This window comes from Mobula birostris, chromosome 1, assembly GCF_030028105.1.
Source record: "Mobula birostris isolate sMobBir1 chromosome 1, sMobBir1.hap1, whole genome shotgun sequence".
NCBI lineage: Eukaryota > Metazoa > Chordata > Chondrichthyes > Myliobatiformes > Myliobatidae > Mobula > Mobula birostris.
In genome coordinates this window covers 66,953,332-66,981,129 of record NC_092370.1, presented here as the reverse complement: position 1 = coordinate 66,981,129, position 27,798 = coordinate 66,953,332, and the positions used below count along the sequence as shown (strand labels likewise).

Sequence of the window (27,798 nt, the reverse complement as noted above, 5' to 3'; positions counted from 1 at the left end):
TTTTACTTCCATCAACAAATGCTAAAAATGTGACTAGCACAGTCCCCTATGGGGTCAAGCTGAATTTACTGCAGGTACTGATATAGTGAAGGTATTGGTTCTGGAGATATGGAAATAAATTTCCACAATCTCATTGTTGGGAGAGGATGGGAGGGGGGAGGAGGGAGGAGGTGAGGTAGGTGAAGTTTAAGAAGGGTTTTCCTTGTGGAGTCCTTGAGACTTTTGATGTTGATTTCTTGCAACAGATTTAAGTGCTTCCAATGGGGATAACTGAGTGGATTCGGCAGTATTCAGCTCTACTGCCCATTACGGCATTGGCATTTAGGGCAGCAGTGAAGGTCCTCCATCTCTAGCAGTGTTCAGGGTTTCCTTCATCATGTCAGTAAGCTCAGCTTTCTCTGCTGTCAGTCATGCAAGTCCTGGGTGGAGACTCAGGAAGACCATCGCACTCAGGTATAGAAGGGTTTTTCATTGCTGTTTCCGTAACAATTCTGCTTTACCAGTTAGGTTTGTCAGCCCTGAGCTAAATCCCCGAACCTGCAGGACTGGTGGACCACTTTTAGTCTTGCTTCTACCCTTTGACGTGTTTGGCATGGGTCACCCTACCAAGAGCCAAAGTATAAAGCCTTGACTCCAGCCAACATAGCTCTCCAGGTCATCACTGATCAGCTTATTTCTCACTGGGGCACAGGCAAAGTTTTCCTGAAGATCGAAGATCCTCTTCGGCCTCTATAATTCTCAGGGTTGGCACATACATGCTGAAAACATTAGCTTGTTGATTTCATGTTACAGAAAGCCAGGTTTATTAAACAATATATTATTTAAACAAATAAAATGGTAAATTGTTTTACAATTGTTACATGTAGTGAGGTACAGTGAAAAACTTTGTTTTGCATTCAGTCTATACAGACGATTACTGTATACACCTTAAACACTTTAGGAATATATTAAATATACTTCTATGTACAATATTGCAGACGCAGTGAGGATGACATTCCCCGACGAGAAAATGCCCTGAACACATAGTTCAAACAGCACACAGAATTGTACATCAAGAGGTTCCACCTGACTGAGTAAACAGGTAGGGAAAGTGATACCACTTGGCTACTGAACTCTCATGAGAATTCACTGTCATGCCTTTATGTTTGGCATTGCTTAGCATTCAATGCCAGCTAATTATAATACAAGCAAGCACGATTTTCATGCAAAGGCAGAGTGTTTCGGCCATGTCTTTGGATGCCACAGTGGAAGTAATTTGCATATAGTGTATGTCATGGCGATCCAGCAATCTCTCCATCAATGGACTATTAGGATTGCTGAGATACCAAGATGAGGAAGCAGCAGTGCTTCTGTACAACACTTTAAACTCTCTCTGGGCGTGTGGAGCAGCTTGTGCTCTCTCAGGATAACTGCAATGTCTGTACAACGCTCTAAACTCTCTCTGGGCATGTGGAGCAGCTTGTGCTCTCTCAGGATAACTGCAATATCTGTACAACACTCTAAATTCTCTCTGGGCGTGTGGAGCAGCTTGTGCTCTCTCAGGATAACTGCAATGTCTGTACAACACTCTAAACTCTCTCTGGGCATGTGGAGCAGCTTGTGCTCTCTCAGGATAACTGCGACTTTTGACCAGTGGACCTGAATGAATTTCTTTCATTTTCTCACACTTTCAAGATAACATTGATTTGCATAGTCCTTCAGTAATTTCATCAATATTATTTCATTAATATACAAGGAATAAAAAGTACTTTTTAAATAAATGAAGGCATCATAGGATAAATAACTAACTGCTTAGGAACATCCTATTTTGATTTAGATGTAATGCTCTATTTCACATCTTTACTGTTATACTGTAGGTATTTCATTTAGCAGCTCTATAAGAGAAGTCTGTTCTGCTTTCAGCCTGTTTGGATTATTGTTGAAGATAAGGGGTGATGTCGAATGAGTGCCATCCAATTAGTGGGAGGTTTTTCTTGGTGAGGGACAATAAGGTTGGTCTTGGGCTTTTGTTTGAGAAGAGGTGAAAAGAGAAGAAGCTGGGAAGAACCAGTCGTAGCATACGATCCAGTGGGAGACCCTGTTCAAGATGGATTGCGAACGACATTTGGAGGGTGGTGTGTGCTTTCACGTTGACCAAGGGCCCAGCGTACGAGTAACAGAGAAGTTCAACGTGAGCTCCAACTTGTGCACATTTGACTGTTTAATTAGAATGGGCCCTTTTCTTCTTGTTATTCTTTACTAACCCCTTCATAAATAACACACATAAAAGTTGCTGGTGAACGCAGCAGGCCAGGCAGCATCTCTAGGAAGAGGCGCAGTCGACGCTTCAGGCCGAGACCCTTCGTCAGGACTCGGCCTGAAACGTCGACTGCGCCTCTTCCTAGAGATGCTGCCTGGCCTGCTGCGTTCACCAGCAACTTTTATGCGTGTGGCTTGAATTTCCAGCATCTGCAGAATTCCTGTTGTTTGCGTTTTTAAGATTCATAAATATACAGCTTTCCCCCGCCATCCAAAGGTAGAGCGTTCCTATGAAACGGTTCGTAAGCTGGAATGTCGTAAAGTGAAGAGGCAATTACCGTTTATTTATATGGGAAGAATTTGTGAGCATTCACAGACACAAAAAAAACCTACCAAATCATGCCAAATAACACATAAAATCTAAAATAACTGTAACATATAGTAAAAGCAGGAATGATATGATAAATATACAGCCTATATAAGGTAGAAATTCTTTTCTGCATGTCCACCATAGCGAAATCTCACGCAAGCGCTCTCGGCAGAAACACTCTCCAGTAACCTTTAAGCTATGAAGCTGTCAAATCATACCAAATAACACATAAAAATACACAGCCTATATAAAGTAGAAATAATGTATGTACAGTGTAGTATCACTTAACCGGAATCGGGAAGACAGCGAGTACACTGATGTTGGTGTGTTAGGCTGAGTCATCGGAGGTTGGGGTGGTGGGAAACTGGGGTGTCATCTCATAGTTGTCTGTTTCCATCAGGGCAGACAGGTCATCTTCTTCTATGTCTGCCTGCCTCGATGTCGAAGGTTGAGGTTCATCGTCTGCTGTGGCTGATGTGGAAGGCTTGAAAAACAACAGTATGCTTGACTGCTTAGCCTCGCGCATTTTTCTATCATACTGTTCTTTGTAAGCACTCAAACCATCCTGCAAATATGCCCTAAACCTAAGTACCCTTTCAAAATTAAAGTTGTACTTTTCTGCAATCATTGCTGTCAATTGCAGTGAAAATCTCACGCAGTTGCTTCACGTTCAGTTCTTGGACGAATTCACTTTTGATCCGTTTGCTGCTGCATTCGGTTTTGATTGTTATCCTTTCCTCTTCCAATTGCATCAGCTCTTCATCTTGGTCAGGGAATGCCAAAACCTCTTCCAACATCATCTTCGTCAACTTCCACAAGCCAAACTTACTTTGTCCTTACTTCGTTCACCACGATCGAAACAGTTAATTATGTCTAGTTTTACACTAAGTGTGACACCCTTACAAGCTCTTTTAATGCTTTTCCGATACCTTAGAACTCATCTTGCTAACGGATGCGCAAAATAAATCCACATAAAGCACAGATGGTCACAGGCAATGCCAGCTAGAATGCAGTTCCTGGGGAAGAGCTTGGCTGCTCGGGGCGCGCGCTGCCTTTTTTCGTAACAGTGAAAACACCTTCTGTTAGCGAAAACAGTTAACTAATGTAGGTCTTTCGTAACAGCGAGGTGTCGTAAAGTGAACGTTCGAAAAGCGGGGGACACCTGTAATTCTTTTAATTGTATGCAGTGTTATCTGTTATTTTGTGGCATTGATTTGTAACGGGGTAGCAAATGACACAGCATCCACACAGACAGGGGGTCTTGGGGCAGGCTCGTGCCTCAATCTTGCACGCTTGGCGGGGCCAGAGATTATCTTCCCTAGACTTATGCAGCCGAGGAAACCAAAGTGTTTCATAGATAAAAGAAAATACTGCTCATTGGAAACCCAAAGCAAAATTAGAATCTGCTTGACAATTACTATGTGTACTGTAAGTTACAGGTTTTGAATCAGGATCTTGTTAAAAAATTAGTTACAATGAAAATATTTGATTATCACTCTGAAATAAAGTTTTTTTTTTCCACTAGAAACTTTTAATTTCTTGTACATTTTTGTGCTTTTGTATTTTAAGGTTCCCTCTGCCATTCCAGCTTATTTTCTGTCTGTGAAGATATTCTGGATTCAGCAACATCTCTCTTCTGGTACAAGCCTTTTCTGAAAGACAACTATAGCAGGTTTGTATAAGCACATACAGGATCAAGTACAGACCAATTGGACCGCAAGCCTGTCTCGCCATTCAATAAGGTCATTGCCATTTCAGTCTTGGCCTCAACATCCCATTCCTACTCTCTACTTCTTGACTATCTTGTTGTCAAATATTTATTGCTTTGCCTTGAATATATTTAATAACTCCACTCCTGAATTCCAGAGAGTCCCAACCCTCCGAGAAGAAATTCTTCCTCGTTTCAATCATTAATTGTTCTCCTCTTATTCTGAAACTATGCCCCCTGGTTTCAGGAATCCTTGGTGGACAAAACCATTCTTTGAACATCCACCTTGCCAATTCCCCCCTCAATAAAATTATCTCTAAACACCATTAAGTCTAAGACCAACCTGCACAAGCTCTTTTTATACATCAACCCTTTAACCTCAGGAATCAACCTCGGCACTGCTGTAATGCAAGGACAGTGAATTATGGTTATTTGAGCTATTGACTCATTAGAGTAGCAGCTTACTTGGGCCAACTCTTAAAGGACAAAAACTAATTTTAAAAAAGCCAGGATTCTCTTTAATTATTTGAGACACTGGTCTGCTTAATTGGGGCAGAAGACTGTTGCTGAACAGTTTCTAATTAATGTCAGTTGCATAGCTGTTGAACACTACACAGTGCTTTGAGCGAACAGTTTTTAAATTGCAGCAGATGCACGTTTGTGTTCAAAAACCAGTGATTTTTGTCACTGAGAGTTGGCAAGAAATAAGCAGTAAGACAATTCAGAACTGTTTTGCTCACTGTGGTTTCAAGCATTCAGGCCTGGAAATGCCAGAAATAGCCGGGAGTGAAAATGAAATAACTTCACTACTTCAACAAGTTAGGAACTATAAAGAATTTGAAGGTACTGACAATCATCTTGACTGTTACAATGACAATGGAGATTTGGAGGATGCAGCTGTCAACAGCATTGCATGAAGGCAGTCCATTATCTGCAATAAGTGTTTGTGCTGATTTTGTTCACTTACAGTCAAAAGAACATGGCAGTTTACGCTGGATGAATTCCTCCATCGATAACTATTAAGAACTAATACACAGATTTATAATGCTGTAGTAGAATGGTAGTACTCTGTATTTCATTTAAATACATAATTTGTTACCCAGTTTGTGTCTTTTATACCTTTTTAACTACTTCCACAAAACTTTGTCTAATTGTGGCAGCCACTTAATTGGGCCAAAACGTACTGATCCCCATGTGTCCCAATTAACTGGAATCCACTGTGTTCACTGTATTTCCTTAAATATAGAAAGTAAAACTTTCTGCAGTACTCTCAGTGCAGGGTTGCCACTGCCATTTAAATTTGTATCAAACTTCCCCTACTTTGATATCCAATATCTCTTGCAATGAAGGACAATATTCCACAAACATTTTAATTAATTGTCTCTTTTCAAAATACCTTGACTCTTTTATACCTTCAGTGGATATTTTGGCTGAATAAAAATGATTCTTTAGGAAAATTAAAAACAAAACATATTCTTTGCCGCTGACTATGTGAAATGAATAAACGATGAAAAAAGGATTTTTTTTTAAAAAGATGGATAGAAGCAGTTACATATCCAAGTAATGTCAACACATATAGAAAATCAGGAAATAAATATACCCAAACTGCTTCAGTAAACTGCAAACCATGAGTCGAAAAATATATTTAAAATATTGTAATGGGAAAGATTTGGGAACTACAAAGGAAGAAAGACCTTTTGATGGCTGTTCCATATATTGGCTTGTTTATTGTGCCTTTCAGTGTAGGGTTTTGGAAAATAAATTCAGTGGTTGTCTATTTGGTTACACTAGAGACTGAATAAAACACCATGAAGACTCTCACTGAAAGAGGTTAACATAGGTATAGTAGACAGAGTCAGTGCAAAGATTTGCAATTGAGAAATCCTAATTGCCTTAAAATCATCTAAAACACAAATGGAGACAATGAAAATTGTATGTATGTATCAGCTTCCAATGATCAGATCAGTTCTGTAGAGTCCGGAATGTAAAAAGTCAGTAAATTGAAAATCTTTTTGATTTACAAGTGACACATACAGTACTTTTGCTTGAAAACTGAGCAGCTCTTGGTTACTTGCCCCGACTTCTCCCTGTGTAGCTTAGAGCTCAATTTTCCTCAATAGTGCTCATATGAAATGGATTCAGATGTTTTACCAGGTTAAAGGTATTATACAGTGCCTTGAAAGAGTATTCACCCGCAACCCTTTGTTCACATAAATGAGTATTTACAACTAGGGATTTTGATCAATTTAAATGAGAATTTTTATTTGTGAATCACATACTCCTTCCACCACCCCACCACACACACAGTAGAGCCCAAAAACCAGGGAAGATTGTAAAGAGTGAGAAACTAAAAACTGAAATGTCAGCAGTTCAAAAGTATTCATCCCCTTTGCTCAGCACTTAGTCGAACCACCTCTTGCAGCTATTACAGCCAGTAGTCTTTTGGGATAAAGTCTCTATTAGCTTTGCACAATGAAATGGAGCAAGATTTACTCAATCCTCCTTGCAAAATTGCTCAAGCTGTGTCAGGTTATCTGGGGAGCAGTGGTGGACAGCAACCTTGAGGTCCTGCCAGAGACATTCGATCGCCTTAAGGTCAGGATTCCCACAGGTCCACTCAAGAACATTAATTTTCTTCATTTGAAGCCACTCCACGGTTGCTCTGGAGGTGTCCTTTGGGTTGTTGTCCTTCTGAAAGACCAGATTCCTTCCCAGTTTAACTCCTTTGGCAGATGCTAACAGGTTTTTAATCCAGAATCTCTGTATATAACAGCATTCATCTTCCCATCAGTCCTGACTAGATCTCCAGTCCCTACTGCTGCCTCTGCCATACTTTACGGTAGGGATGGTGTTACCTGGTTGATTCAGTATTAGATCTACTGCATAGTGTTGAGTCTACAAAGTTCCACTTTAGTCTCATCTGACCTCAAAAGCTTCTTCCACAACTTTATGGTATCCTCTAAGTGATGCTTTGCAAAGTCTTTATGGGCAAGGATATGCCTTGCCATTCTTCCATAAATACCCTTTTTGTGCAAGGCCTTAGAGATTATGGAACCATTAACATCATCTCCAGTTGCAGCCACTGACTTCTGTAGCTCATTCAGAGTGATGGTTGGCGCCACAGCTGCCTCTCATACATGCTATTTTTCTCCAGTGACTGATTAGAGGGTTCAGCCTGACATAGGAAGTGGCTGTGGTTTCATATTTTTTTCACTATTTCATGATGGACTGCACTGAGCTCTGAGGTTTGTTCAGTGCCTTTGAGATGGTCTTGTACCCTTCCCCAGATTTGAGCTTCTCTATTATCACTTCCATGAATCATCTTGAAAGCTCTTTTGTCTTCATTTTGGTTTGGTCTATTGAAAACCTACCGTACTATTGGATTACAAGGAGGGGGTGTACAGTATTCTTATGAATTCACTGAAAACAGGTGATCCTCCAATTTTCTACATCAACATATTGGATGCATTGGTACAGTAATATATTGCTAATGAGGAGAGTTGGCATAGTAATTACAAAGGGGATGAATACTTTTTCAAGGCACTGAATGTATATAAAGTGCACGGACTCTCAATGGGCTTCATTTTCCAATAGCACAGAAAATATGGGCGTATGCTTTGATTTTAATTTGCTGACTGTAAGGGAATGATTTTTAAACAGGATTCTGAGGGACTGTTTTCATCAGAGGAAAGTAATAGAAAATGAAGATGTAACTAATAAGAATCCTTCAGTTATGGTGGAGAACTTAATACCTTACTGAACTGGCAGAATAATCTTAATACTTGATAATTCACCTATCACATGCACAAAATTATTGGCACATTATCACAATAAAATCTTTAAATGAACTTCAGAGTGTGAGACTTTGGCTGCCTCACTCAGGACTTGCCATTGATTAACGTTATATCAAATGTGTTTGTAGTCTGAAAATCGCAAAGTTAAGCTACATTTGAGTATGGTTATACTTTATACTTTATTGTCGCCGAACAATTGGTACTAGAACATACAATCATCACAGCGATATTTGATTCTGTGCGTCACACTCCCTGGATTACAAATATTAAATATTAAAAATAGTTGAAATTAGTAAATATTAAAAATTTAAATTATAAATCATAAATAGAAAATAGAAAAATGGAAAATAAGGTAGTGCAAAAAAACCGAGAGGCAGGTCTGGATATTTGGAGGGTACAGCCCAGATCTGGGTCAGGATCCGTTCAGCAGTCTTATCACAGTTAGAAAGAAGCTGTTCCCAAATCTGGCTGTACGAGTTTTCAAGCTCCTGAACCTTCTCCCGGAGGGAAGAGGGACGAAAAGTGTGTTGGCTGGGTGGGTCGTGTCCTTGATTATCCTGGCAGCACTGCTTCGACAGCATGCGGTGTAAAGTGAGTTCACGGACAGAAGATTGGTTTGTGTGATGTGCTGTGCCGTGTTCACGATCTTCTGCAGCTTCTTTTGGTCTTGGACAGGACAACTTCCGTACCAGGTTGTGATGCACCCTAGAAGAATGCTTTCTACGGTGCATCTATAAAAATTAGTGAGGGTTTTAGGGGACAGGCCAAATTTCTTTAGTTTTCTCTGCAAGTAAAGGCACTGGTGGACCTTCTTGGCAGTGAACTCTGCTTGGTTGGATCAAGTCAGGTTATGGGAGAGAGCATTTAACAAATGAGGAAAAACATATCATCCTACATCAATTTTCTGTGCCCAATCAACTTTAATATAATTGAACAAGACAACAAAAGGAGAATGTTGAAATCTACAAAACAAACACCTTTCGTTGTCCAAACAACATAATTGCAAGTTGGAAGACTGAATGCTGTTACAAACTGTGCAGCCACCTGTTTCTCAATGAAAATTCATATGTGGCAGGTCCAGATCGAAGTATCAACTGCTCTACTACTACACTCATCACTTGGTGAGTGTAGAAGTATTAGTTAAAGAGAAAAAAACAATGTTTTTTTCATATAACACCTTTCGAGATGTCAACAAAAAACAGTTCTGAGGCAATGAAATGCTCTTTGAGATTTGTAATGCAGAAAAATGGGTGGTGGGGTAGAGATACATCTCTATCAAAGGAGGTGCAAGGAACTCCTTCCCTCTGCTAGCTTACAAGTCATCCTCGTGCAAAGTGTATCACCTGCTTAGCTTCCCCCCCCCACCCCCCGACCGACCAATCAGGGTCACGTGAAACCACGGCAGCAGATGGTGGATGGTCATATGAGCAGCTGGTACATATCGCAAGTCCTGGTTATACGACCAGTGACGCCAGGCACACAATCTCTGAAGAATATTGATTATTTCTGGAGTCACCCATCTTGTAAAGACACTGCCCAGAAGGCAGCAATGGCAAACCAATTCCGTAGAAAAATTTGCCGAGAACAACCATGGTCATACAACATGGCACATAATGATGATGATGAATGCAGAAAAATAGTAACTGGTGTCCTACAAATGGCACAGAAGGAAACAATCAGGTCACCTTTATCTTTAAGATGTTGGTTGAAGGATAAATGCTGGCCTAATACTATGAAAGATCCCTGGTTTAGAAGGGTTACCACGAATTGACACGGAGTACACATGCAAGGCATCTGCAGGCATGAGCATTTTTGTCAAATATGTAAATACCACCTGTGCAAAATTCTAACGCGTATATAAGGTGCCCTAATGGTGTGGGCCTCATCCACTGGATAGAGGCATGCTGCTTCATCGTTAGTCACATGCCAGGGCCTAAATTGGGCCCTGCTGGATTGATCTTCTGCCGTGGGGATTTGTTCTTCAATCCCTTATTGATACTGATCAGCCTATCTTCCTGTTCTGCCACATTTTTAATGCCCTCAACCAACCAGAGTTGATATGGCCACACATGTGGAAACAGTCCTTTGCAGCAGATGAGAGCTTATTCATCAGGACTTAAAGGGAACCTGCCTGATCTGATCTTAGACCATGAATTCTGCCACTGGAAACCTGACTTAATGACAGTTCCTGGTTGGGCTTCCCAACTTCCACAGTTGCACCCGTGTCACGGCTCATCCTAAACAGCTCAAACAGCTGCATGACAGAGGAGTCTCTGACCTACAGGGTATTCCCAGGGACAGACAGATGCACAGACACACACACACACACACACACACACACACACAAACATCAAATGCTGCTGGCAGATCATCAACTTGGTGGAAGATGCTCTTTGGTCGGCCCGAAATTTGTTGGTCTACCAGCACACTGAAATGTCTGTGGAGGAATGCTGCTGATTGGCACTTTCTAGGCTGCAGGGATACGTGCTGAAGGATCCACTGAAGTTTGTTGCAGCCACCACAAGGACTTAGTGGGGAAGGACCACATTGTGGGGTTCTTCACCTGCAGGAGACGGAGGGGCCCAGTTGGAGAAAGAAGCCACTTAATTATTGTTGTAGCAGTGTACCACCCCAGAGTGCCACCAGTGGCAGCAGTACCACTGACGAGTACCAATGCAATTGAACAGTATGGAAAGCATTGACTGCGAATGTAAAGAATGAAAAGGCAGTGAATGGTTTATTCTTATAAGTATTTTAAAAATTATTAATAAAGTCTATTTTGTTTAAAAACTTCCATGGTCACAACACCTTTCCTGCCACTGCAATTTGTTTGCTAGCCCAGTCATCCTTTCAATGCCCAGATAAGACTTCAATGGTGTCTGTATTCTTCTAGTCTGACCCACTTACCAAGCCTTTTTCCCTGCAACGACTGGCACTCTGCAACATGACTAACCCAAGCTCCTTTTAAAATTTTCCAGAATCAGCCATGCCACTTTCGAGGCACTGAAGAATTAGTAAGCCAATATCTATTTAGTACAAAAACTGATAAGGGCCAACATGCAGAAGGCTGTGGAACTCTGAACCCAGTCAATTGATCAAAACCTGACAGACAAGGTAGGTGCAGTATCAGATTTAGAGTTTCACTTGCTCCCTATTCACCGTCTGGCTGTAGAATGGGGAACACGTTATATCAGAACATAAATACTTAATTTGCTAGAAAGTTGTTTTTGGGCCAGTCCTTAGGATGTTTAGATATTGATGCAGTTGGCTGTGGTAATTAAATATAAATGAGTTTGCCTTTGTGGAATCCTACCCCAGAACCTAGTCTGTTTTCTGAAAGAACACTGCTGTTATGTTGTCTAGTCTTTGACAAGTCAATGATATCGACTTGACAGCCATGTATGTGGATCACTACTAACAGAGATCTTACCAAGCTCAGTTTTACTTAAAATCAAATAGGTACAGCATTCAACTATTTGTCTGTATTCATTTTTTGTTATTGCTTCTTCCACTTAAAGTGGGGGTCCTGCTGAGTGTGGCCAGTTAGGAGTCAGTGAGAAGTTACCCTTCTGTACACTGACTTTTTCCAGCCTCCCCTCCATAAACTCTGTCTACATTTCTTACTACCTTGGTAAAGCAACCAGTATAGTCAAAGATCTCTCCCACCCCAGACATTCACTCTTCTCTGCACCCCTCCCATTGGGCAGAAGATAGAAAAGCCTTAAGTCATGTGTCATAGAGAAGTACAGCACTGAAACAGGCCCTTTGGCTCATCTAGTCCATGTCGAAGCCATTTAAACTGCCTACTTCCAGCAATCTGCACCTGGACCACAGCCCTACTAACCATTACCTGTCTAAACTTCTCTTAAACGTCAAAATCGAGCTCGCATGCGCCACTTGCACTGGTAGCTCATTCCACACTCAGGAATGAAGAGGTTTCACCTCACGTTCCTTTTAAACTTCTCTCCTTTCACTCTTAACACATGATCTCTGGTTGTAGTCCCACCGACCTCAGTGGAAAAAGCACCAGGTTCAAGGACAGCTTCTATCCCTGTTATGACCATTGAATGAACCTCTTGTATGATAAGATGGACTCTTGACTTCATAGTCTACCTCGTTAAAGGCTTGCACCTACTTGTTTAGCTGCACTTTCTCTGTAACTGTAGCATCATATTCTGCATCTTCTGTTATTGTTCCTCCCCTGCACTGCCTTGATGTACTGATGTGATGAAATAATCTGCGAAGATGTACGTTCCCCCCTCGCTGTGAAATGGAGACACTTCTTTTTCCCTTATTAGGGAGAGAGAGAGCCTGAGGTATGTTGAATACTGGGTGAACGAGTAATCTTTGGGGTACTGCATGTCTGTGTCTTTGCTGTTGCTTTGCTACACGCTTGAGTTCTCAGTGGTGGGTGCCAATGCTTTTTTTTCCCCATGGTGGGGGGGGGGGGAAGGGGTATTGTTGCTTGCTGCCGCTTACGGCAGGAGGGAGGAAAGCTGGGGGGTGGGGTTTGGAGTTCTAACATTTAACTGTCATTCATTCTTTGGGGGCACTCCTCTGTTTTTGTGGATGGTTGCGAAGAAAAAGCATTTTAGGATGTATATTTCTCTGACATTAAATGTACCTTTGAAACAAAGTTCTCCAGGATATCTCAGTATATGACAATAGTAAACCAAATATAAATAAGATTAGAAAGGTTATCCCTAAAATCAACTGCCTGGTCACCCCAGGTGGATCTTATATTCCCATCACAAAGCAGGAGCCCACGCGATCAAATATAGATCATCTGGGTGGAAGTTGTTGGTGTCCAACTTCTCAGGATTTTCACAGAATCTAGGACATACATGTCATATATGCTTTGGTACTGATAATGATGTACAGAGGATGAGCTCTTGGTGCCAGAATAATGCTCTTGCACAAAAGTTAAGAATGCAAGCCCTGAGATAGCACAACATTTTTCAAAAGCTTTACTGCTGAGAGTTGCAGTGTTTGCCTCATAGTGTTAACTAACTTAACTGCAGGACTTTTACTTTTGACAGCATGAATCTAGAGCATGGAAGCCATTGATCCATAAAGCATTCTAGTATCTATCAGAGTCCTCTATGTTCATCCTGCTACTCATGAAAGGCATAGAGGAGTATTCACCTGCAGTCCAGCTGAGGAACTATAGGGTTAGAGAACATTGGACTCTGGCATGACCAGGATGAGGATCAAGGTGTGGGTGTCTCTATCTCCATTGGATGTGTTTTTAAGAAAATCTCATCTTAACAATAATTAGCACGCTATCTCTAAGTTACATCTTCTTGTTCATTTGCTATTTTTGCTAATATTGTCAAAAAGGGGAAATGAAACAAATTACTTCATATATAAGGCATGAGGGCACTAGGCCAGTCTGATATTCTACAAATCATTCAGCACAATGAAGATCGTCTCCACAGAAGTTGATGGCCAGTGCAGCAGGAGGCAATCATGTTTATTGCACACATTACAATACAATATTGCATCCTGATGCAAAAACTGTACCTCATGAGTTGCTGCAGAAGGTCAATGTTCCCTCACTCAAGATGTTAGTATTCAAGTGGACAGTGGCTGTCAAAATAGAAACTAATTTTACCTTTATCATTAAAGTCAGCCTTAGAATTCTAAAGGGCTTGTGTATGTATGGTTATTTCAAGAAGGGGCTATACAGAGTCAAGAAATGAACAGCTCACAGCTTGTAATTGAGAAGTTTAAAGTTTAAAGACTTTAAAAATGAGTTACAACTTTAAACAAACTATTCCATAAGTTTCACCTACCTCACCTACGTAACTGTACTTGCACTTGAGGATCATCCTGTAAAGCCTGGTCCGGTTTTCATCTTCAAATGGCATAGTTCCACTCAGCAAAATATAAGAGATCACACCCAAAGCCCACATATCAACAGCATTGGTGTAAGGTTTTCTCAGTAGGATCTCTGGTGCTATGTACTCTGGTGTACCACAAGTGGTCCTCATGCACCAATCTCCACCTTTGTTCCCAGAATTGGCTAGTCCAAAATCAGTGACGAGGATCTTGGAGTCTGATCCTGGGTGATAATAAAGTAGGTTTTCCGGTTTCAAATCTCGATGTGTAATCCCCAGGGTGTGTAGGTATTTTATCCCATCTAAAACCATTTGCAGTACCCTCGTGGCATCTCTTTCTGTAAACGATCCTTTGGCAATGACACGATCAAAAAGTTCTCCACCAGTCGCCAATTCCATCACCATGTAAATGCGATCTTGAGTCTCGAAGACCTCAATCAGCTGGACGATGTTGCGGTGACTGACCCTTCTGAGCACATTGAGCTCAGACTCACAAACTTCCTTTCCTTCTTTTGCCTTGGTCTCAATCATTTTGATGGCAAAGGGCTGCTTGGTGGCCCTGTGTTCAACTCTCACCACCCTGCTGAAACTTCCTCTTCCAATAAGAGCCTTGATGTCATACCTGATTAAAATGAGCAGTAACTTTGGTTACATTTTTTGGATAGAATCTCTTTAAAATGTATTGTTTCAAATTTACAGTTGACAAGATATGACTGGAATCAAATAATAAAAATGTTGGAAACATTCAGAAGGTCAGACAACATTGGTGGCAAAAGAAACAAAGTTAACAGTTCAAGTTGGAGACCATTTGGCAGAACTGTAAAAATCAAAGTTGAATTAAATGTTCGGGCTTTTGGACAAGTATGTACATGCAATGGGTAAAAAAAACAATAAATAAGTCAAAACTTCCAAGTTTTATGTTTTTTCCTTACAAGAGATATTCATATAATTATATAATAAAAATGTAAACTTCAACTTAATCCCTCCTAACTAAATTTACCTGCTTATTCAATCAGTGTGTATTTCATGAGAATAAACAAAGTCAATAAGGCAAATATCAAACGGAGAGCATTTCCTAACCTGAAAATAAATGAGCTCATTTGTCTAGATAGAAACTTAGATAAAGCTTGCTTCATCACTCCCCACCAGGAATACAGTTGCCAGACCACAGATTTTCTTTTATGAAGTTGGAAACATTTAATGTATCAGCATACATGTTCATTGGCCAATCATAAGTAAACAATACTGTGAAGATACTTAGACTATGCATTGAATTTCTGAGTCTGCCCCTAATATTTGATTTGTCCCCAAATGCTCTACCAACTGGTATTTTTTGGATAATTTGTCCTTCAATATTTACCACGTAACTCACACGTTTCCAAGTTAACAACTGGATAAATAACTAATGAACTGTCAATAGACAAACAGCAAATTCCAGGAATTGTCACATGCAGCAATCCACCATAAATATATTCTGAGTATATTGTTGTTAATGTTCCAAATACAGCCTGATTACACGCTGGTTCTCACAAAATGGTGGATTCACCCCTCCCCCATAGTCTTGCCCCTTTTCAAAACGAGTGGGATAATCATCAAACCTTAGCTATACAACTGAGTGTCTGTACATCTCTATTTCAGGGAAGATCTTTCAGCAACCTCTTTCCATTGTTCTTGATCAACTTTACAACTATATCTCAGCAATATACAGATATTTGTTTTCAATATGGGGAATGGTCCACAGAGCAGAATCTTTCACACTTAGCCACCCTCCTTATACAGATAGCCATCTGTCATGTCTTCAGACTTTCTGATTACCAGAGACTTGATCCAGATAGTCTAATGATGTGCTTTAGCAAGCAAAGTACCATTGCATGGCATCTCCACTGAAGTATAGAGTGATGGATAGATTTAGACAGGAATCTTCATTCTGCATTTCGTTCAAAAGTTCACTTTGATTTGGTGCTCTATGTCAAACATGTAGCAAAGGATTTTTTTTTCTACTGCATACTGAAGAAATCTGAAATAAAACAAATGAATTCTTAAGACTTAAAAGCCATAAACAAATAATTCAGGATTTGGGGTTTGTAAAATGGTAATAAGCTCCAAGTTGCTTCAAAGGCACGGTGGACAAGAATGGACGATAAATATTTTCATTTATGGTCAAAGGCAAACACAAAAGAAATTCCACAAACCTGGCCTACAAAGTTGAAGGTTTGCTGCTAACAATATAAGAGACAGAAAGGGAGGAATATAGAGCCATCAAGAATAAAGGAAGTTGATGGTTTTTGATACCTATGCCTATTATTCAATTTGTGGAAGGAATATTTGCAAGTGTTAGAAGGGAGCACATTTCAACCAAAGGACTAGCTCCCACAAGACTAGCTATTTGATCCATACTGTAAAGACTAATTGGTTCAGGGGTGATGCTGAGGTGGTGCTTGCTGGTGCTATAGCACCACCAAGAAATTAACTGAAATTTGACATACAAATTACAGCTGTTTTGCTTTCTCTGTATAATTTTGAACACAGCTTGTCTCTCCAGTTGATCTAGTGAAACAGCTCCCCCAATTACCATAGCACCCACGCAGCAATAAAGTTATAAACTCTGTGCTGGTCTAAGGTCAGATCCACTCTACACTTCTGCTTATTCGTTCATTGTCAGTATCTTGCCGTTGCTGTCCTCAGATCAGTTAAGCTGATCTAAGATCACTTAAGGTGGTGACATCACTCACTCTCACTCACGCGAGAGATTGATAGTATACATCCAGGCGCAGATCCATGGTCTCGCGAGACTAAAGGATGCCACACACACACACATTGTGCTTTTACAAGCGAGCGTGGGCCTGGCACGTACATTATTTTGGCCGGTATGAAAAATGGATTGATTTTTAGTCAGAAAATGACCTCATCCAGAGGAATCAGTGGTTTCTCAGCCTGAGCCTGTTTTAATTGAAACTGACATGCAGAAAGAAGTAAGTGGAGATGAGGATGACAGCAGTTCATCGAAGGAGTGTGAGGGCGAAGTAGAGGAACAAGAAATGGAGCGGGATTCGGAAGAGAACATGGATGAATCTCCTCTTTAGTGCTAGTGGGAATACCGTTAACGATGTTAGCCAGCAGCCTGAGGAAGGACCACATCGGCCAGCATTGAAAAAGTACCCTTTGCAACAGTTTGGCAATCAGCAAAGGAGTTTTACTCGTGGCTGGTTTGACCTGTACTCCTGGCTGGAATATTCGATCACGAAAGATGCTACGTTCTGCTTTGCATGCAGGCATTTCCTGTGTGGACAACATGGGTTCCATTCTAAATCTACCTTCACTGTCACCGGTTAGCGCAACTGGTTGAAAGCTACAACAGCTTTCAAAACCCACCATGTAAGTGCAGCTCATAAGTTTGCTATGGAGGCATGGGCCGAATTCAGATTGAGAAAACAAGACGGTTCAAGATTGGGAAATATGCTTGATAAAGGACATGCAAAGATTGTCCAAGAAAATCATGGGTATATGAGAGCAGTGGCTGTGTCTCTACGCTATACTGCATGACAAGGCATTGCCCAGCGAAGACACTGGGAGAATGATGGATCTGGCAATAGGGAAAACTTTGTTGAGTTGCTCAGTGTAATTGGGAAGTTTGATAAGACTGTAGCTAAAAAAAAGGAGGACAATCCTGGAAATGCAAAGAACACCCATCATGGTATCCAAAATGAAATTATGGGTATTATGGCAGATATGGTCAGACGTCAAATAAGTGCAGAAATCAGGGAAGCTGGATATCTTGCCATCATGGTGGATGAAAGTAAAGACTTGAGTAAAAAGGAGCAAATATCGGTGGTGGTGCGGTATTTGAATAACGAAACAGTGCTTGAAGAATTCATGCACTTCACTCCAGCAGAAGGGTTGGACACCGAGTCGCTTCTTAAAAGCGTTGAACAGACACTCGCCCAGTGTGTTATTGATAAGAACGTGTGTATAGGTCAGTGTTATGACGGGGTGGCAGTGATGTCCGGGTGCAATAACGGGTTACAAGAGAGGTTCAGGAAAGAGGTCCCACAGGCATTATATATACACTGCCATGCTCACAGACTTAACCTTGTTTTAGTGGATGTTGTGAGCAATGTACCACAAGCGGGTGAGTTTCTTGAAACTGTGTAGCTGCTTTACAACTTCTTTACAAACTCTGTTGCCCACGATCTTTTCATGAAGAAACAGTGAGAACTGGAATCAACTGCACAGCCCGTTGAGTTGAAGAAATTGTCAGATACATGCTGGGCATGGCAGTATACAGCTTTGTGGGCTATAAGGAAATCACTCGCTGCCATTCTAGCTACACTACAGGATATTATGGGTCAACCAAATGCACGGAGGAAAACGGAGGCCAGAGCTGTAAGTGGACTGATTGACGAGCAGTTTGCTTTACTTCTCACTCTGTTTGAGGATTTATTCCGAGTCACCAAGTTCATGTCAGACCAGCTACAATCTCCCAGTTTAGAGCTTTCATCTGCTGTGGACTTGGCTCAGTCTGTTATCGATGCACTCTCAGCAAAACGGGGAGAGGAATCATGGAGTGAAATTCAGGCAAGAGCTAGGGACTTGTGTGTCAAGGCCGGTGTACAGAGCAGACCACATGAAAGGAGACAGGCCCAGCACCCCGCTGCCTACATGATTTTGTTGTTCAGGCATAAACTGAACACACCTGTCACATCCTCTGATGACCTTCGCAAGCACTGTTTCTATCCAGTTATAGACAGACTTCTGACTGAAGTGAAAAGATGGTTCTTAATTGAGACAGAGGGTGTTCTGACTGGAGTCTCAGCAATGAGTCCCAAACACAAGTTTTTCCTGGACAAGAACTGTCTTTGGTCAATGGCCCAATACTATGGAGTGACTGAAGTGAACCTGACTGCAGAGCTACATCAGGTTCGGTGTCTGCTGGAAACAAAACAAAAGCAAGGACAGACAGTGAATGACACAGTGGAATTTCTAGCTCCAATGAGACCCTACCGCGATGCATTTATAGATTTATACAAACTAATCTGCATATCACTGATTCTGCCTGTGACATCTGCCTTATGCGAATGGAGTTTCTCTTGCCTCAGATGACTCAAAAACTACCCAAGGAATAGCAGCGGCGATGCTCGGAACAGCAACTTGGCCCTGTTGGCCATAAACAGCCGGAGGACCAAAGCACTTGACATCCAGAAAATCATTGATGCTTTCGCCACCAATCACAACAACAGACGGATTGTGCTTCTCTGAAAACATCAATGGTGAGTGCAGTTAATTTTTTTAAAAATTTGGGCCAAGACTAATGCTGAATATTATTACTATTATTTTGTGGTGGATACCCCATAGTCCTCATGTTTCCTGCAAATCTTAAAATATTACACTTACTGCTATTAAGCCTACTGGTTTTACTTAGACTTCCAAGCGGTGATTCTGTTGATTTTTGTTTTAAATTCAGTAGCTGAATTAATTGAGGTATTGCATGGTCAGAGTACAATTTGTCCAACTCCTGGTAAAGCCTTGCATCTGTTGTTTGCCTTATTTGACTTTAATAATGGTGTATCTTTTGGCATTGTCTGTCTATGTAATGTGAATAGCAGTGGACATTGTGGGTTAGTGTTGTGTTTTTCAGTTGAAAAGCACGCATTTGACGCTGATTGCGGGATTGGTGCGTGATTCACGTTGTGCGCTGTGGGTCGGATGCTCTGTTAGGTCTGTTTGTTTATGCTCTGTGTAGCCCGGGTTGTCTCCGATGTTGTTGACACTGTCACAGTTCACTTCCATATTATATCTATCAATTGCGGTTGCTTGTGAATCAACAGCGGCATTGATAGTAGGCACATAATGCTTGAAACTGACTTTTGAACGCCACGCGTCTGGCCTTGCAAATACATATTACCATACAGTACATCCCTCAGCACCATCACTGAATCATTCAGCCCCACTGTAGCACCAGCAAGAAAAAATCTCTGGTGCTGCCACTGAATTGGTTGCATAACTTTACACATTGTAAAAAAAGAAATTCATTCTCTATCTGTACAATCATGAAAATATGTTGAATTTACAGTATATGATACCTTACTTATGTTGAAATATTCCAAAGCACTTCACAGGAGAGTTACCAAATAGAATTTAGCAACTAACTATAAAGAGATATCACAGTTGCTGACCAAAACTTTATATTCAAAACACCTGAAATGTGGGGAGGTAGAAGGCAATAAATTCAAATGGATTTCCAGTGTAGTGTCTAAACACTAAAGAACAACTATCAAAAGCATCACAGGCAGAATATTTGCATGAATTATTGATGACATCTTTATTGCTGAATTGCAATGAAGTTGAACAGATTGTGCACAGATTTAGTTATGGAGGGATAATTTGGGAACAGCTTCTTTCCAACTGTGATAAGACTGCTGAACGGATCCTGACTTGGATCTGGGCCGTACTCTCCAAATATCCAGACCTGCCTCTCAGTTTTTTTGCAGTACCTTACTTTCCCTTTTCTATTTTCTATTTATGATTTATAATTTGAATTTTTAATACTTACTATCAATTTGTACTCCAGGGAGCGCGAAGCGCAGAATCAAATATCACTGTGATGATTGTACGCTCTGGTATCAATTGGTTGGCGACAATAAAGTATAAAGTATTTTGTGGTGGTGCCAGGGAGTTGAGGGTCAGGTTAGGGTTTAGGGAAGGGATGAGGAGGAGCTAGGGTTAAGAGGCAGTCAATGAAGAGTTAAGGGAAGGAGCTGAATTTCGGTGTCCAGGTCAGAGCGCTGAGTGGTCAAAAGGCCAATTATCCAACGTTCAGATTGGCAGATGCTGAGGACAGAGACCAATAATTCCCAAGTCAGAAGACCATACAGGTAGGCAGCATGAAGGCCAGTAACCCCTCAGGTTGCCTAGCCCCAGGGATGGAAGTCCATGCGGACAGGAGAAACAGGGTCCGGTGACCTCCTGAGGTCAGTAAGTCCCTGGGTCAAAGGTGTATGAAAGCCCAGTTGCCAAAGCCCCATGATTGGCGAGTCCTGGTGTCGAGGTCAAAGTCCCATGAATCAGAATCATATTTAATATCACTAGCATATTCGTGAAATTTGCTGTTTTGCAGCAGCAATAGATTTCCATACATGCTAATAAGTAACTATAAATTACAATTAAGAAATATATTTTTAAAAATTAAAGTAAGTAGTGCAAAAAGGAAAAAAGGTGAGGTAGTGTGGGTTTATTGTCCATTCAGAAATCATATAATAAAGAGGAAAAAGCTGTTCCTAAAGTATTGAGTGAGTGTCATCAGACCTATGAAACTCCTTCATATTAGCAATGAGAAGAGGGCATGTCCTGGGTTATAAGGGTCCTTAATGATGGATGCTGCCTTTTTTGAGGCATCACTTTTTCAAGATATCCTGGATACTGAGGAGGCTAGCACTCCTGATGGAGCTGGCAGAGTTTAGAACTTTCTTCAGCTTTTTCCAGTCCTGTACAGTTACCCCTCCATACCAGATGGTGATGCAACCAGTTAGAATGCTCTCCATAGTACATTTGTAGAAATTTTTGAGTCCTTGGTGTCATATCAAATCTTCTCAGGCTCCGAATGAAATATAGCTACTACCATACTTTCTTTGTAATTGTATCAATATGTTGGGTCCAGGATCAATCTTCAAACATGCTGACATCTAGGAATTTGAAACTACTCATGCTTTCCACTGCTGATCCCTCAATGAGGACTAGTCAGTGTTCCCTCGATTTCCCCTTGAAAAAGTCCACAATCAATTCCTTGCTCTTAATGATGTTGAATGCAAGATAGTTGTTGCGACACCACTCAACGAGCTGATCTATCTCTCTCTTGTACGCATCCTCATCCCCATCTGAAGTTCTGCTAACCATAGCTGTGTCATTGGCGAATTCATGGATGGAGTTTGAGCTTTGCCTAGCTACACAGCCATGGATGTAGAGAGAGTAGAGCATTAGGATAAGCACATATCTTTGAGTTATTCCACAGTTGATTGCCAGTGAGGAGGAGATGTTGTTTCTGATCCACACTGTCTGTAGTCTCCTGATGAGGAAGTCAAGAATTCTGTTGCAGAGTGGGGGTACAGAGGCCCAGATTTTCAAGTTTGTTGATGAGTACAAAGGGGATGATGATGACAACTGCTGAACAGAAATCAACAAACAGCAGCCTGATGTAGGTATTTCTGTCATCCAGGTGATCCATACCTGAGTGGAGAGCAAGTGAGATTGCATCTACTGTAGATCTATTGTGGCAATAGACAAATTACAGTAGGTCCAGGTCTTTGCTTAAGCAGGAGTTGATTCTGGCCATGATCAACTGCTCAAAGCACATCAGCTATAGTAATTGAGACAGCTCACCCTCGTCTTCTTGGGCACAGGTATGATTGTTGCCCTTTTGTAGAAGGTGGGGACCTTTGACTGCAGCATTGAGAGTTTGAAGATACCCTTGAACCCACCAGTGGGTCGCATAAGTTTTCAGTACCCTACCAGGACTGATGCCTTGTGAGAGCTCATGCTCTCAAAAGAAATGTTGATGTCTGCAGGGATTCACACGGTGTAGTTTCGAAGCATGAATAAAAAGCATTGAGCTTATCTGGGAACGAAGCATCACAGCCATTCATAATGTTAAGTTTCACCTTGTGGGAAGTAATGGCCTGCAAATCCTGTCAGAGCTGACATGCATCCAATTCCATCTCTAACTTCAATCGAAATTGTCTTTTTGCTCTTAACAATAGCCTTCTATAAGTTGTAACAGGACTATTTCCATAGCTCTGGATCACCGGTCGTGAATGCCACAGATCTAGCCCTCAGCAGACTACAAATTTTCTGGGTCATCCACAGCTTTTTTTTATCTGGTACATTCTCGAAGGCACACGCTGAACCACATAGGTCTTGATGAAGTCGATGGCAACTGGGCTGTATTCATTCAGATTTGGAGATGAATCCCTGAATATTGTCCAGTCCACCCATTCAAAGCAGCCCTGTAAGTACTCCTCTGCCTCTCTCGACCTCACCAATGTGGTTTCTAGTCTCCATCAAAGTCCTGGTGTCCAAATTGAGTCCAGAGTTAGAAGCCCAAAGTTGGAGATTCCAGAGGTCAAGGCACAATTATCAAAGCCACATGAGTCAACATGTCAGGAAGTCAAAGGCTCTATGTTTGTGAGTCTGAGAGTCTGCGACCTAGGACTGGAGGCCCAGAGGCAGCCTGTGCTGGAGTTGGAGACTGTGTGAGTGGATGACTGGTGACAGTGGGGAATAGGTGCATGCTTTTCTGTTGCTGTTCTGTTTTGTTGTTACTTATGTTGTTTTGCTGAACACTGTGGGCATGCTATGTGAGTGTTGGAATGTGTAGCCAGTCCTGAGGGCTGCCCCAGGACACCTTTAGATGTGTTGTTTTAAAAAACACAAACCTCTCATTTCACTGTAAGCTTCGATGTACATGTGATAAATTTGAATCTATTTTCAGCCATTGATTTAGGTAGAGGATTGCCAACATTTCTGCTTATTTTGTTTACGTTTTGGTTGACTGCATTTTGATTAGCTGTTTGCAATTGTATAGCATAATCTGACAGTGAATTTCCAGAGGATCTCCTTTTTCCTGCATGTCTTGTTGGATTTATACTAACTACTCTTGCTGGTTTTGATTCATGCTGTAAATATATTGAGTTTGGGCCTATCTCCCTTTGTATGTGGAAAATGTGAATGCTAAAACTATGAATTTAAGTTTCACTTATTTAATTGTACTAAAATTAGGTAAAATTGATAGAAATAACAAATGCTACTTTTTTTGTAGTTAGTAACTTGTTTCAATCCAATTCTGCTAGTCAGGTTGAAAATATAGTGTCCTCTGTCCTCAACTTCAGAAGCAGCAAATAGTATAGGAAAGCTACTACACTGATTCACCCTCAAAAGGCTCTCAGTATATGATGAGAATTTCCTTTTGCAATTACTGCTGTTTGAGTAATGAGGGTGAAGAGGAGTTTTATTTCAATTTTTAAAGTAATGAAGGATTTCTATAGAAATAAATAGAATATAAGTATCACCACTGCCAAGAAGATGAAAATTAGTGCATGTAGTTAAATAAATGAGCAGTGATTAGAGAAAAATTATTTTGAGGAGTTGCAAAAGAATAAAACATATTACCAAATGGGCTAGGCAGGGAAATATTTGCACAAGGGAATAACATTTCCATTCCATTCAGAATTAGTTGGTTCTGCCTCTTGCTCCTTCAAATTACGGAAAATGAAGGAACTATTCTGTTTTGTTGTTACCAGTATTTATTTACTGGTTCCATCCTCAGCATTTTCTTTATTACTTTCTGCTGAACATCAATCACATTGAATCTGTTTACCCAATTCAAATTCACTAGAACTCCGGTTCTAGTACCCAGGTGACAGTGGTCACCTATTATTCTATTTTTTTTAGTTTAATACTGTCCACACATTTTAAAAAAAGCAAATATTTAGTTGAAGACCTTCAGTTAAACCACTTTTACTAAACATTAAAACTCAGTGAAGAGCAGCCATCAAGTATTGTAAGTGTGCTGTTGATAGACTGACAAAGGTCAACAATTATGTTGCAACAGGTTATTTGTCTAACCTGTTTCCTCACCAAAGAGATGATCTATTAATTAACTCTAAATATTTCCGCCTATTCTTCAGCTGTTACTTACATAAATATTCTAAGTTTTGGTACCAGTATCCTTACTTTAAATCCTGTTCCTCATCCTGGATAAGTGGAATTTATCCTTTCTGTTCCTTTCAACTATTGAAAGCATCATTCAAACTATCTTTTCACCATTCAAATGCCATGGTGTACAACCCTTGATTAGTCACTTTGTATAGCAAACCATTAAATGGCAGAGAAACCATGGAGAGTGCCCTGTCTGGCTGCATCATTGTGTGGTACAGAAGCTGCAAGGCAGAGGACTGCAGGCCCTAAAGCAGACAGTAAAAACTGTCGAGAGGATCAGCGGGGTCTCCCTCTCTCCATTTGTGATATTTACAGGGTATGTTGCAGACGAAGGGCCCAAAGCATCGTTGAGGATCCCCACTACCATCTCACAATCTCTTTGACACACTCCCGTCAGTCAGGAAGGAGGTACAGAAGCATCAGGACTAGGACCAGGAGACTGAGTAACAGCTTCTTCCCTCAGACTGTGAGATGAATGAGTACCCTGACACCAGCGAGGTCTTGTCACTAGGTCAGCAAGATGTTCATCTGTACTGTATTTTTCTATATGCATTTTGAATTATTTTTATTGACTTATTTATATAATAATATTTTAGTTTATGTTCTGTGTGTGATATATGTTGTGTGGGTGCACCGTAGTCTGGAGGAACATTGTTTCCTTTGGTTGTATAAATGTACAGACAGATGACATTAAAATTAAACATGAAATGATATAAACGCACTGTCACTACAATGTTTTTGTGGGGTAGTGCTGTGGTAAAGGCTTAGACAATTAAATGAACAGCTTACACATCTAACATCCTAAATGTCCCTTTAATGGTTACATGTGGAACGCTATCTGCAATATTTCTAACTATAGATACTCTGGGAGGACAGGTTCTAGATAATGATCTTTCATTTTATTATTTAATTCAGCTTTAAAATTCGCATGCATGCCTACTTTGTATCTGTATGAGTACTGTACTGTGCTCAGTTCTGGTTGCCTCACTACAGGAAGGACGTGGAAGCCATAGAAAGGGTGCGGAGGAGATTTACAAGGATGTTGCCTGGATGGGGAGTATGCCTTATGAGAATATATTGAGTGAACTCGGCCTTTTCTCCTTGGGGGAACGGAGAATGAGAGGTGACCTGATAGAAGTGTATAAGATGATGAGAGGCATTAATCGTGTGGATAGTCAGAGGCTTTTTCCCAGGGCTGAAATGTTTGCCACAAGAGGACACAGGTTTAAGGTGCTGGGGAGTTGGTACAGAGGAAAAGTCAGAGTAAGTTTTTTACCCAGAGAGTGGTGAGTGCGTGGAACGAGCTGCCAGCAATGGTGGTGAAGGTGGATACGACAGGGTCTTCTAAGATACTTTTGGATAGGTACATGGAGCTTAGACAAATAGAGGGCTATGGTAGTAATTTCTAAGGTAGGGGCATGTTCGGCACAACTTTGTGGGCCGAAGGGCCTGTATTGTGCTGTTGGTTTTCTATGTTTCTATGTATTCTTTTCTAATTCTGCCACTGCCCTACAACGACTCATTGATCATCAGGGAATAGTTTGAGATCTGCTGCTTTAGTTTCACACATTTTATAAATGATTGTTTGACAGAGCGTACAAATGGCTGGAGAGACTCACACCCCAGCATGCTCCGGTTCACAACATGCCTTCCCACTCTGTCACTGCTGTGCCAGTCATTGGATTACCCCCACTGTTGATGCCGTTCATCCGAGTTTCTGATAGAAGCGCAATCCCTTTACCATTAAAACCATCATCGCACCAACTTCAATTCGTTTCTCGGGATTTGATAACTGTACAACTTCTCACTTCTTTCAGGCCATTTGCCCCCTCAAAATAACACTCACGTTTGGATAATCCGCTCGCAACCTCTGAACTGTCACTTATTCGCTTGGTGGTCTCTTGCACTAAGGTCATGCTCCCACATCTCGGATCCTCTTCACAAAAACAAACCGTTTTACCGTAATAACAACTGCGTTGATATGGCAGAGTTTACTGATGAGAATAAGAAATCAAAAGTCAGTGCTCGAATTCTGTAACCAAGCATTTTCTCTCCAAATTGCCCCCATCCTCGCCACCGTTCAGGATGGAAGAATCTTGACTTTACCATCCGTGTGCAGGGAAGTTCATTCGGAAACTAACACAGAATGCCATTTTCCACTCCTTATTAATCACTGTAGAGCACAATTTATGGAACAAGGTGAGCTGGGATACACGCGCCTTTAGGCACAATGACTAAATGTTTTGACAAATAAAAATAGCAAGTTGCGGGCAACATCTGTCATGTGAGGAACAGAATTAGCTCTCGGTGTTAACTGTTTTTCTCCACAAATCAAGTTTGCTCTGCTATGTAATTTTCTGCGTTCTCTGCTTCTTTTCCAGCATCTATTTCTCTTTTTTTGCTTTACCAGTAACCTATGATTGAGAAGTGTGGACTCCTTCCTGCGACACGGCGCACAGCGACTAACAATTGTTATAACCTATAGATAACAAACTGCAGTAATTGGTATTCATTAAAATAAAGAGAATGTTAATTAGGTTATAGGTTGGTCTAAGCCGGCTGTTCCCCTCAAAATTAATTTGAGAATTGTTTGCCCGGTTACCTTGCTGTGACTTTCGGGTCAAACTTGGCTCGGTACTTTGCCACCTTGGTTTTACTTGCTCCCTCGGGACAACCAGCGTCGCTCTGCCCACTGCCCAGTCCCTTGGATTCCGCTTTGTGTGGCCCGTCATCACACACCTTGGACTTGCAGCTTACCACCGTCTTCACAAAGTCCACATAGCAGTTCCTCGGCGGCTCTGGCAGCACTTTACTCGTCCCGCAGCCCATCACTCGGACATTGCGGAGTCAGCTTGATCACCGCAGACCGAGATCTCCTCCCTCCGATGGGCGAACACCAGGTAGCGCCAGTCCTGCTCACCGCATCGCAACACTGCCGCCCTCAAGCGACCAGGCAAGCAAAGGGCGCCAGTAATTCAGAAGATCACTTTCCTTCAAAATTGGCTCAGCGTGGAATAAAGACCAGCCCACTACCCATAACACGTGAGGAGAAGCGCCCGATGATCTAATAACAGATGAGGCTATCACCGACAATAAACCCAAGTGTTACCAACAAAAGACCTGTCTACACGTTTATGAAGG

The 27,798-nt window shown here is 41.2% G+C and overlaps 1 protein-coding gene across 1 annotated transcript in view; it reads right to left on the bottom strand.

Moving 5' to 3' along the window:
• Window positions 1–27,539, bottom strand: part of LOC140196705 (serine/threonine-protein kinase H1-like) — a 64,245-nt gene extending 36,706 nt beyond the window's left edge. Inside the window, exons 1-2 of the mRNA XM_072256356.1 lie at window positions 27,260–27,539; window positions 13,906–14,572 (exon numbers count right to left, since the gene is read on the bottom strand). Coding sequence (XP_072112457.1) covers window positions 13,906–14,572; window positions 27,260–27,486 — 894 coding nt within the window. The 5' untranslated portion in view covers window positions 27,487–27,539. The remainder of the gene's footprint in view (window positions 1–13,905; window positions 14,573–27,259) is intronic.
• Between the last annotated feature and the right edge of the window lie 259 nt (window positions 27,540–27,798).